The sequence below is a fragment of the Macaca mulatta genome, chromosome 10, assembly GCF_049350105.2.
Source record: "Macaca mulatta isolate MMU2019108-1 chromosome 10, T2T-MMU8v2.0, whole genome shotgun sequence".
NCBI lineage: Eukaryota > Metazoa > Chordata > Mammalia > Primates > Cercopithecidae > Macaca > Macaca mulatta.
In genome coordinates, this window is record NC_133415.1 from 60,601,522 (window position 1) to 60,614,500 (window position 12,979).

Sequence of the window (12,979 nt, forward strand, 5' to 3'; positions counted from 1 at the left end):
TGAGCTCAGGAGTTCGAGATCAACCTGGGTAACACAGCAAGACCCCACCTCTTTAAAAAAAAAAAAAAAAAACCACAAAATTGCAAAATGTGACACTAAACAGGCTGTGAAAAAGGACACTTGTTAACAATATAAAAGCTGGAACAAGGCTGGGAGTGGTGGCTCAAGGCCAAGGTGGGTGGATTACCTGAGGTCAGGAGTTCGAGACCAGCCTGATCAACATGGGGAAACCCCATCTCTACTAAAAATACAAAACTTAGCTGGGTATGGTGGCATGTGCCTGTATTCCCAGCTACTTGGGAGGCTGAGGCAGGAGAATTGCTTGAACCCAGGAGGTGTAGGTTACAGTGAGCTGAGATCGAGCCACTGCACTGCAGCCTGGTAGACAGAGTGAGACTCCATCTCAAAAAACAAACAAACAAACAAAAAACAACAACAGCTGGAACAAGAAGGCAGAGTGTTGCTGTGTTTGACCTCAGCTTGGAACATATGTGTCAGGCCACCCACATTTTTTCCCACTCTGAATGCCCGTGAATGACTGCAAAAGTGCCACAAGTGTTGATTTTAGGATTGCAACTTAATTTCAGTAAGTAGGTGAATTTGCAAATATGAAATCCATGAAAAATAAGGGTTGACTGTTTTTAAAGCCAGTTACTACCATGCTAAGAGTAGATTTGTGAAGACCCAGTTCTTCCCACCTGATTACGAAGAAATGCTAGCACCGCACCCTAAATAAGCCTGGGACAGTGTAATTTAGTGATGGGAAAATTATTTAACTTTCCAAGACAGTCTTAGATGTTTCCATAAGAGCCAGATGTGATGCAAACCAAATATACCACAGTGGAAAAAGGTTTTGTGAAATTTGATTCATTCAACTATTGGCCATTAACAATCAATTACAAACACTTATAGCAACAGAGAAAATATATGTTTCATAAACAAACAAAAAATACAAACTACAAGCATACTCCTAATCATACTTACATGTGTGTAAGTTTCATGGATAAAAATGAGATAGCACTATATATGTATAAAAAATTAAAAATGTTTCGTTGGGTAGGTAGAATTATGAGCATCTTTTTTTCCTAAAATTTCTCCTAATGTAATATTAAATAATGATGTGAAAGGAATTCAAAGAGTATGTGGGAAATAAACCATTTTTCCCTTTAAGCAATTGTGTCTGTGGCTCATAACCATAACTTATATTAAGCACAGATAAGAAAGGTCCTAGAACATATAATATAAATAAAAATTGTCAAAATGATCTTTTGCCCATTTGCCATAAATAAAGGCATCAAGTTAATTTCAAAACTTGTTTGTAGACTTTTATATCAGCTAATAAAAAGAAGAATATTTGGTCGGGCACAGTGGCTCATGCCCGTAATCCCAGCACTTTGGGAGGCAGAGATGGAAAGACTGCTCGAGCTCAGGAGTTTGAGACCAGCCTGGGCAAGACAGCAAGACCTCATCTCTACTAAAAATAAAAATTAAAAAAACAGCTGGGTTTGGTGGTACATGCCTGTAGTCCCAGCTACTCAGGAGGCTGAGGTAGGAGGATCACTCACTCCTGGGAGATTTAGGCTGCAGTGAGCTGTGATTGTGCACTTCAGCCTGGGCAGCAGAGCAAGACCCTGTCTCAGAAAAAAAAAAAAAAAAAAAAAAAAAAAGAAGAAGAACACTTACTAATGACAATAATATGTATTTTCTCATAAGCATTTATTTTAACTTAATTTACCATTTTTTGTTTTCCCTAACAGATATTTGTGTATATTTAATTTTACCTTTTCTAACTTTTTGGTCTGAATTTTGTAAAGTCATTTTTTAAGGAAAGGTTAAGTAAGATTAATAAAGTTACATTTGGGGAAACTTGTGACAATTTTGACAGGGTGTGAAATGTCACCCCACACACATAACACACAAACACGTAAACTGATGTTGTTTCAAAAAGTTTTTTAGAGATTAACAAAAGCTGTTTAATTATTTCTCTGAAATGTGCCATTCAAATGTTCTTGGGTTTTGTTAGTCTATGAGAAAAATGAAAAGAATCACTGTAAATAGAACAATTAAATTCTATCCTTAGATTTGCACAACCTCATCCACACAGATGGAAGATTTATTTTCATTAATGCATTCCTTTAACGATTTTGGGTGAAGAGCCTCCTGAAATGGACTTCCTTCTTCCCTGCCTTCTGAAGTAGAACACTCTGCTTTAGATGGTTTGACCTTGTCCGATGACTCTGAGCCACGCTTAGCATTTCAGGCAGAAGCAAGGCTGAGATGTCATCAGAGGAGGCCACTGCAGACCTGGGCAGGTACCCTTGGGCCATACCATGCAGGGCCATGTGAGCTGAGGGCTGTCCCCCAACCCCAGCGTAGGGGCTCCAGCTTCCCAACTTTGTCAATGCAACCAGAGTGGACCAGGGTGAGCACGGACTCCCTCTAACCTAGCTGTTGTGCTGTGAAAACATCTGCAAATCCTCGGAGGCCCTCCCATCAGGAAATGGTGTCTCATTTCCCTCCCCTTGAATGTGGGTGAGCCTTCTTGCTTTGCTTCAGTGAAGCAGCAGTGATGTCCTGTAACTTTCCATACTGGATCTTTGCCTGGTGCTTTCTCTCCTTCTGTGAACACACGCAGATGGCTACACCCTTTCTCCATATCGATTCTGTTCTTTTCTGACTCTGGCTTTCTTAGTGTTGGGGTTCTCCAGTAGCTTCAGGCCTGTCTTGATGGATCATATTTCGGGGTGTGTGTTGATTCAGTCTGAGCGTCCAGGTGTCCACCTCCATCTGCTCACAGGGAAAAGCCAGCAGTACTGTTGGCTCTGCCTTGTTCAGGCTACAGGCTCCTTTCCTGCTCTGACTTCTCAGAAACTCCCCGAAGCCTTTTTCTTCTTTTCTTACACGTGTCTGGAGTTTCTGAAAAGCAAGGCACATAGAGGCTAGTGCAATCCACTAGGACTTGTGCAACGATAAAATTGTTCTCTGTGCAGTCCAATATAGTAGTGTAGGGCAGCATCTCATGCTCCATCCACCTAGGCTCCTGGTGGAGTCTGAAAATTAAACTTATATAAGACAAGTTAATAGCAGAAAAGCACACAGATGTATTTGATACAAGTTTTACATGGCATGGGAGGCCTCATAAGGAAATAAAAACCCAAAGAAGCAGTTAGAGTATGTTACTTATTTACTGAATTGGACAAAGAATAGTAAACTGAAAACGTGATGAGGCAGAGGAGCTTGGGCTAGGGTAGTTAATTGGATAGAAAAGTGACTAGGAAGATAAGGGTTAGTTTAACAGGGTTTGTACAGAATTCTCTTGGACTCAACTTCCTGCCTTTGATGATAAAAATGTTGCTTTATTGCTAGTATAAGAAGGACATCTTTCATATGGGAGTTTCATCTCTTGCTTTAAAGAAACAAGAGGTTGGGGCCAGGCACAGTGGCTCACGCCGTAATCCCAGCACTTTGGGAGGCCAAGGCGGGCGGATCGTGAGGTCAGGTGATCGAGACCATCCTGGCTAACACGGTGAAACCCCGTCTCTACTAAAAATACAAAAAATTAGCCGGGTGTGGTGGCGGGCGTCTGTAGTCCCAGTCACTCAGGAGGCTGAGGCAGGGGAATGGCATGAACCCAGGAGGCAGAGCTTGCAGTGAGCCGAGATTGCACCACTGTGCTCCAGCCTGGGCAACAGAGCGAAACTCTGTCTCAAAAAAAAAAAAAAAAAAGAAAAGAAAAAGAAAGAAACAAGAGGTCAAAGCATCCAGTGTGTATTCTGTATGCAAAAAGAAAAGAAAAAGGTCAAAGTAATCTTCTTGCACCTGTCGTTTTTCAGGTGTCTTTTTTTTTGAGACAGAGTCTCACTTACTCTGTCACCCAGGCTGGAGTGTAATGGCGCGATCTTGGCTCACTGCAACCTCTGTTCCACCTCTCAGGTTCAAGTGATTCTCCTGCCTTAGCCTCCTGAGTAACTGGGATTACAGGCATGCACCACCACACCCAGCTAATTTTTGTATTTTTTGTAAATTTTGTATTTTTAGTACAGATGGGGTTTCATTGTGTTGGCTAGGCTGGTCTTGAACTAGTCACCTCAAGTGATCCGCTTGCCTCAACCTCCCAAAGTTTTGGGATTACAGGTGTGAGCCACCGCCCTCAGGCATCTAACTTAGTCAATCCACCAGGTGTCTAACTTAGTCAATCCAGCAGGGTGATATATTTTTAACTCTTTCAGTAGCCACTGGCTATGTGTGGCTATTGAGCACTTGAAATGTGGCTAGTACAGCCCTGAAATGGAACTTTACATTTTATTTAATATTATTTAATGTGAATGTAAATGGCCACCAGTGGTAGGCAGTTCCATCCTGGGCAGCGCAGGTGTGGGCAGTGGGTCTTTTGGCTCTTCTCCAAGGTGACTTCTACTCTTCTCCTGATCCACACCAGGGGTGCTTCTCCTTTTCTTTTCCTTCTTGTTTCAAGGATTCCTCAACTGTCTCTCTAGTCAGGCCTTATTCTGTGATGTTCATCTCTCTGCCCTGCCTCATTTCTTCCCCCAGCCTCTGGGAGAAGAAAGCACTTGCTCTACACAGTAATTAAATTTTGAAGGTTTTCTCCCGCTTTCGTGTGGACTGGCAGAATGGTGGGAGTGCCCACAAATTTCCTGTGACAACGAAGAGAATGAAGGAAATTACCAGAAACCACCAAAAATGTCTCTCTTAATTGCAAGTACTAGCTTCGAGGAGGCAGTCTGTTCCGGCTCCTTTTCAACTGACTACAGATTTGAGAATCTAGAACTGTGTGCTTTAGAATAGGGGTAGATTTCAAAATGTGCATTTTCTAGACCCCAGCTGCAAGAGACCTTGATACCAAAACCCAGTGGCCTAGCAATCAGTATTTCTTAAATATCCATTAGAGCTTCTGCATCAAACCACGTTTGGGAACTGATTTAATCAACACACTGATTTACTTAGGAGTTTTTGATTTAGCCTCACTCCATTAAACGCCCATAGATTGCTCTGCTTTCCAAATGCTTATGTTCACTTTTTACGGTTTTTCTCTGATGTCCCCTGCATTTACGGTCACCTCCAACTTCCTGCCTCCTTCTCTCTCCAAAAGCACACAGATCAGCTTTTCAAAGTTAGAATAACGCATGTAGTAATCGTAAATAAACTGCATGAAGAGCTGAGATTTCTTTCTATCTCTACAGAGGCCTGAAATGTATGAACTCTGTGATATGTGCTTTAGTCAACTTTCTTTCTAGGAGTTTGGCCCCTCTTGCCTTGCTCTCTACAGACAGTCTTCATTTTTTAAAATTTTGCATGCCAGTGCCCAGAGTGTATTTATTAATAGTTTGAAACTGTCATAAATCCTCAGCATCTCTGCCTTAGCACTGCCAAGCTTGAATGGTCTAGACATTGTATTCAAAAATAACTCCCTCTGGGACAGGCCTGAAAGTCTCTGGCACAGGATTCCATCTATCTATGGATACTTCTCCTAGGAGATTAAAAGTCTTCCTGGCAGGCACAAATTTTGTCCCTGGAGATCCATCCACTATGGCCAGTATTATGTAAAGGATAAGAGTTCAGTGGTTGATATCCACTGAATATAATTCAGTCAACAAAAGAGTGGATTGTGCATATATTGCATATATGCAACTCATTTATAACCAAGGAAGAGAGGACCAACAGAAAGTTAGTTTGGGGAGATTTAAAAATAACTGAACTTATATTGGGGAAGTCTTGCTCTTGGAGATAAAAATGGCTTTTATTGCCAGCTGTTGCTCATTTTTTGGTAGGCGTTATCAAGCATGTGATGCTTTGGTGGCTACACCAGATTCTCTTTTGCAGAACTTGCATGTAGGGTGTGGGTTCCATCCAATCTGTTATCCCCCTGTTCCTTCATCCATCCCATTGCCATGCGAGTTTTACTGAGTAGGTGATATTTACTAGAGGCCACGGATCATTTACCATATCCTCATACCTAAAAGATTAAAGTTCACCTTGGCCCAGGACCCCTCTGGGTGGTCACGCCCCCTGCGCCGATGTCCCGGGAGTTAGCTGTGCGTATGCTCGGCTCACACACACCCCTCTCCGGGGCCTCCTGGGAACTGTAGTAGGCGGCTCGCGCATCCCCGCCCCCATGACAGGACCTGGGCTACAGCTCCCGAAAGGCCTCGCGCGTCGCGCCTGCGCCTGCGCCCCTGCGGCCGCCAGAGGGAGGGCTAAGGCGCCTGGGCGCGCAGCGAGCCGGCTGAGGGGGCTGTGGCGGCTGCGGCTGGCAACATGGACAACGCGGGGAAGGAGCGTGAGGCGGTACAGCTGATGGCGGAGGCCGAGAAGCGAGTCAAGGCCTCCCACTCCTTCCTCCGAGGGCTGTTTGGGTGAGCGCCAGACCGTGCGTGCCCTAGGGGGTCTCGGTACTTGGCCCCCTTCCTTTCACGCTGACCCCCCGAGTCCCCCACGCCACCTCTGGGACCCTCAGACCACGCCTAGGGGCCCTCAGCCTGCAGGCGTCCTCCAGAAATCCTGTAGGGCCCCCTAGCGCCCCCTGGAGTCCCCAGGACGCCCCGGGGCCCTCAGTCGGCACGCGCCCTCCGGAGACCCCACAGGGCCCCCCAGGATCCCTGGAAACCCCGCATCCTCCCAGGGGCTCTCAGCCCCCACGCGCACTTTAGAGACCCCCTAGGGCCGGCAGAACCCCCCAGGGTTCCTCAGCCCCCACATGCCCTCCAGATCCCCTAACACGCCCCCTTGGAATCCCCAGAGTCTCACAGGGACCCTCAGCCCCCACGCGCCTTTCAGAGAACCCCTAGGACCCCCAGATCCCCCCAAGCGCCCCAGGAAGCCCCTAGAACACTCTAGGGGGGCTGTCAGCCCCACGCGCCCTCTGGAGACCCCGGATCTTCCCCGTCGCCCTGGCCCGGGTTGGTGCGGGGGTCCCACTACCTAGCAGGTCAGCAGCTCCCTGAGGGCCGGGGGCGGGGTAGCCCGGGGCGCTCGTGGGGCCCCCTTCTCCGTGCGTGGCGAGTCGTATTGGTGCATTTCGCCACGTTGAAGCCCGTATCGCTCCGGAGACCGGTCCGGGTGAGGCGCGCCCGGGAGGAACCGGAGGGGTCAGTGCAGGGGCCGCCCCTGGCGCCTGGCACGCGCTGCTGGGGGCGTCCTGCCTGCTGGTGGGCCCCGCGGGGGAGGGGGCTGCCAGGCGCCGGATCCAGAGCTGGTGTGCTTGTTGGCCTCCCGCCAGGGGCCTTGCGCCGAGTACACCTTTAGTAAATACTTGAATAATGAACGAACGTATTTTCTCAGCATAGTATTTTTCCTTCTCCGGAGATTGATTGATAGCCAGGGCCTCCTGTTTGATTAACGGTGACGCTGCTCCGGTTTAAGTCAGCGCCCTTTGGGAATCCCGTTAATCTCCTGTAATTCTTCCTTGCTCTCTTAAGGAGGATTTTGAATTCCAAGCTCTCAAAAAGCAGAGCCCGCACTGACAGCCCAGAATTCTTCTGGGCTGTTGAATATGTGAATGATTCAGCTGTTTAGGATGAGAAAGGCAGAAATTTTGTGTGTGCCTGTTTTCGTTTTTTTCTTTTGAAAGTGAAAGATCCTTTGCTGTTACCAAGAGCAGATACTTAACCCATTGCATGACTAGACACGATTTCATTTCTGTACACATTCAGTTCAGACTCTTATTTCCGAAGACACACGTAATGGGCTCTTAGCTTGTTTTGCCAACTTCATTCTTTTGGCTATAAATTATAGTACTTTACGGCTATTGATATATCTTTAGGAAATGCTTAAGGACAAGTTTCGTGCAGTACTCATAACTGCAGAAATGCATAAAGGGCTGCAAAAATGCATGAAGATAAGGGTCCCTTATCTTCCTCTAAGAGGACATTTATCACAGCTGGTTTCTGAATTTCTCATGTGATGTGTAGGAGATATAGCTATGAATTATGTTTTGTTTTGCATTTAAAAGTTATAACAGTACCATCAAGTGCTAGCGCCACACTAACTCCTTTTAAATGTTTTGATTCACAAAACATTTAAAATTCACTCTGATAAAATTTAATGCCATAGTACCTCATGCCAGGAGTTTATTTTAATGTTACAACGTATTTCAAGTCAGGAAGTGCTTCCCTGTGGAAGAGTCTGTAACTGGCAGAGGAAAAAGCATGACAGCACTTGGTGCTTGTCTCAGGAGAACACTCCTTTTGGGAAAGAGGTTTTCGATGTTTTTAGGAAACTAGGCCAAATCTTGAGCTTATAATCCTTAAAGGATTTTGAAAAGCCTTTGTTTTTAAAGAAACATCTCTCTTTTAACTGTTACTACCTATGTTATTGACAGGACATATACGAAGACCAGTCTTCACCATTCACACTCAGTTTACACAAAAGTTAGTGCATCTTAGTTCTTACCCGGGTACAACAGGTCAGTTTATTATCTAGCTTTGGGTCTTAGGGCAAGTTACTTAGCCTCTCTGTGCTTCAGTTTCCAGTGTATAAAATGGAGACAATAATAGTATATCTCAAAATTTATGCGGGTTCAGTGAGGTTATGTTTGTAAAACGTTTGGAACCATGGATGTTGGAGACAGTGACTATGAGATATTAATTAACATATTAATCAAAATTGTCAGCTCCAGTTATTTATCAAAGAAGCAGTAGACCAAACAGATGACTTTTCCAGAATTTCAGAGCCAAAGACCTTTTAGAGTACATCACTGATTTTTTTTTTTTTTTTTTTTTTTGAGACAGAGTCTCACACTGTTGCCCGGGCTGGAGTGCAGTGGTGCGATCTCAGCTCACTGCAACCACTGCCTCCCAGGTTCAAGCGATTCTCCTGCCTCAGTCTCCTGAGTAGCTGGGATTACAGCCGCCCACCACCACGCCTGGCTAGTTGTTTGTTTGTTTGTTTGTTTGTTTTGTATTTTTAGTAGAGACAGGGTTTCACTATGTTGGCCAGACTGGTCTTGAACTCCAGACCTCATGATCCATCTTCCTTGGCCTCCCAAAGTGCTGGGTTTACAGGCATGAGTCACCGCGCCCAGCCTCATTGATCTTTTAATGAAATAAAATATCTGAAAGAGCTTTAACCATTAATGCAAGTGTGATTTATACTTTGAAGACTGTTATTTCCAGTAATACTTGCTCCAGGAAAGCTTGCAGGAAGAAGAGTACTTACAGTTTTAGGAGTTGAGTAATATTATATAATTACTGAACCCAGAAAACAGACGTAGTGTCTCTGTGACAGTTGGACAATTAAGATTCTGTATCAGTGTTAGATGTTTAGAATCCTACCTTATAGATGGCACGTATCATCACCTTTCTAGACTGGAATACATGTCACTCCACCCTGCGCCTGCCTTCTTAGCTATGGAATGTCCCCATATTCATTCCTAAAGGTCTACATGTAATCCTTTATTTAAAACGCAGGGTAGTCCATCTCTGTGTCAGACTCCTGAATTAACGTAACACAAAATTAATAAAACACACAGACTGACTTGAATATCATCAGAGCTCATGAGCTGACTAGCTGGTGCTTTAAAGAGGAGAGGCGATCTGTTTTGAGGTTGTGGCAGTCATTAAAAGGTGCTTGGCATATTGCAGATATTTCACATCACAGACATTCTGAATGTTCTGTCCGCAGATTAAAGCCTGTCATGAGTTTTCCTCTAGTGTTTACCACTCACACTGGTTTTGTGGCAATACTGTATTCTTAGTAGTATTCTACAGTTTGTTGTTGTTGTTGTTGTTGCTTTCAGTAAAATTAGATGAAAATATGCTTGTGTATTTATGAGAATGTGTCAGTCAAATATTTCTTCTCTGTGTAAGGCACAAATCCTCTGCCTTATCTGCTTGTTAGGTAAGGTATCAGTATTCCTTCCCCACCCCCACCTTCCTCCCCAGGAAAAGAGCTGACAAGGGATGCAAACATTGCAGGAAACCACTGTTGTGATGGTTTGTGTTTCTGCTTAATTACCAGTTAAACAGTGATGTGCTTTTGTAGTTGTGGAGTTAAAACTTTTTCTCAAGTTTGTAGTATAGTACATTTAGTAAAACTGCTTCCAAAGGAGTTATATTGTCCTTTAGTTTGTTGACAGGAATGAGCTATGGAATTTTGTAGTTAATTTCAAATTCCAACATATAATGTTAATGAGGTACTGGTATGATTTTAAATCGGCCTGAGGCTGACATTAAGATAGTTTTCAATTGGAAAAGCCTCTTTTAGTACTGTCCCCTCCATCTTGTTGCTGTGAGACCTGACTGGGAATAACCTGCACAATGCACATAGAAGAAAGTGCTTAAGAATGACAGTGGATAGGAACACTTTTACACTGTTGGTGGGATTGTAAACTAGTTCAACCATTATGGAAAACAGTATGGCGATTCCTCAAGGATCTAGAACTAGATGTACCATATGACCCAGTCATCCCATTACTGGGTATATACCCAAAGGATTATAAATCATGCTGCTATAAAGACACATGCACACGTATGTTTATTGCGGCACTATTCACAATAGCAAAGACTTGGAATCAACCCAAATGTCCATCAGTGACAGACTGGATTAAGAAAATGTGGCACATTCCAGCCACAAAATGTGGCTGGAATACTATGCAGCCATCAAAAAGGATGAGTTTGTGTCCTTTGTAGGGACATGGATGCAGCTGGAAACCATCATTCTTAGCAAACTATCACAAGAACAGAAAACCAAACACCGCATGTTCTCACTCATAGGTGGGAACTGAACAATGAGATCACTTGGACTCGGGAAGGGGAACATCACACACCGGGGCCTATCATGGGGAGGGGGGAGGGGGGAGGGATTGCATTGGGAGTTATACCTGATGTAAATGACGAGTTGATGGGTGCTGACGAGTTGATGGGTGCAGCACACCAACATGGCACAAGTATACATATGTAACAAACCTGCACGTTATGCACATGTACCCTAGAACTTAAAGTATAATAATAATAATAAATAAAATAAAATAAAATAAAAAAAGAATGACAGTGGAGACTAGATGCAGTGGCTCATGCCTGTATCCCAGCACTCTGGGAGGCCAAGGCGGGAGGATCACTTGAAGTCAGGAGTTTAAGACCAGCCTAGCCAACATGGTGAAACCCTGTCTCTACTAAAAATACAAAAATTAGCCTGGTGTGGTGGCGGGCACCTGTAATACCAGCTACTTGGTAGGCTGAGGCAGGAGAATCACTTGAACTTGATAGGCGGAGGTTGTAGTGAGCTGAGATCGTGCCACTGCACTCCAGCCTGGGCCCCCGAGCGAGATTCCGTCTCAAAAAAAAAAAAAAAATGCCAATGGAAAGATGTTCTTTATGGTTAACGCTGTCTTCTTTTGCCTTTCAGTGTTTAGTCTCAGAGTTTACACAAGAGCTATAAATCTGGCAATGTCAATGTAAATTTAATGAAAGGCCCCACTGGGTTATCTTGAAATAATTATGAATCTATAATTTATTAGCTGTTTGTGAAAATTGTGAATATTAAGCATTGCAGACTATAAATTATCAGTATTCTTCACTTGTGTTTATTTCAACAAAGATTGCTTTTAAGTTTTGCCAGAATATGGTGGGGCCATGTGATAACATAGGTGAAGCATTTAGCTTTTCCTCAGTTACAATTGTTGTTCAAATGCAGATTGAACTTTTTAAAAAATTATTAGGCTCAGGTTTACTTATAGAGACAGGTGATACGGTATAAGAAATACATATGTATATTTGTGTATCTTTCTCAAAAGAAATAGATTATAAATTGAACAATTATTTTTATAAATTATATAATACCCATAAGAAATATAATTATATTGTTATTCATGGGGAGACCAGGTGGAGGCTCAAGTTCTCATTTACTATTTTGGTGACCATAGTCAAGTAAATCATACTCAGAACTTGTTTTTTTAGTTTTCAAATGGGCAGAGGGACAGAATCTGGTTTTCACGGTTGTTAAGGATTGAATGAGGTCAGAATGCTTATTCAGTTGCACAGAGCTATATAACTTTATTATAATTGTTTGGTTTTCTGATTTTTTTTTTTTTTTTTTTGAGACGGAGTCTCGCTCTTCGCCCAGGCTGGAGTGCAGTGGCGCGATCTCCGCTCACTGCAAGCTCCACCTCCCGGGTTCACGACATTCTCCTGCCTCAGCCTCCGGAGTAGCTGGGACTACAGGCTCCCGCCACCACGCCTGGCTAATTTTTTTGTATTTTTAGTAGAGACGGGGTTTCACCGTGTTAGCCAGGATGGGCTTGATCTCCTGACCTTGTGATCCACCCGCCTCTGCCTCCCAAAGTGCTGGGATTACAGGCGTGAGCCACCGTGCCCGGCCAGTTTTCTGATTTTAGGTTGTTACAGCTTGGTATCAAATGATAAGCTGTTACCAGACTGGCCTTTTTCTTGTTGCATTTTTGCAGTTTTCTCCACATATTCTTTCATTCTTGTGAGCTCTGTGAGGTGCGGTTACTCTGGAGAGAGAGGGAGGGCCAGTGGTCCTGTGTGGCTCCTTGGAAGTCTGCCTGTTTTGTTGCTGTGGCTAACACGTCACCCAGCCTGAGGCATGTGGTGGGCACGTGGTAAATATTGGTGGAGAGAATGAATGTATTAATGCTAATATAAATGCTGATTTTTTTCTTTTATTCTTACCTAGTTTGCAAGAGTAAAGCTATAACAAGTAAAGAAGACTTTAAGTCACTTTCTTCCGTTTTATGTATGTATTTATTTTTTTGAGACAAGCTCTCACTCTGTTGCCTAGGCTGGAAGGCAGTGGCCAGATATCTGCTCACTTCAACCTTGACCTCCTGAGCTCAAGAGATCCTCCCACCTCAGCCTCCCAAGTAGCTAGGACTGCAAGCATGCACTACCGCGCCTGACTAATTTTGTATTTTTTGTAGAGACAGGGTCTTGCTATATTGCCCAGGCTTGTCTGCAACTCCGGGACTCAAATGATCTGCTCTGCTGACCTCAACTTCCCAAAC

At 44.0% G+C, this 12,979-nt stretch overlaps 1 protein-coding gene and 1 long non-coding RNA gene across 6 annotated transcripts in view; one reads left to right on the forward strand and one right to left on the reverse strand.

Moving 5' to 3' along the window:
• Positions 1-1,948: 1,948 nt before the first annotated feature.
• On the reverse strand, positions 1,949-7,479 carry LOC114670431 (uncharacterized). Its single transcript, XR_003720024.2, has 2 exons — positions 6,940-7,479; positions 1,949-2,916 (listed from the first exon to the last, which is right to left on the reverse strand). It is a non-coding gene; the product is annotated as an uncharacterized LOC114670431 (long non-coding RNA).
• The window catches only part of NAPB (NSF attachment protein beta), a 50,993-nt gene continuing 44,198 nt past the window's right edge, over positions 6,185-12,979 (forward strand). For all 5 annotated transcript variants that reach the window (XM_028828122.2, XM_077951097.1, XM_015149601.3 and 2 more), the window contains exon 1: positions 6,185-6,374. In XM_028828122.2, the coding sequence (XP_028683955.1) occupies positions 6,277-6,374 (98 nt within the window). In that variant the 5' untranslated portion in view covers positions 6,185-6,276. The remainder of the gene's footprint in view (positions 6,375-12,979) is intronic.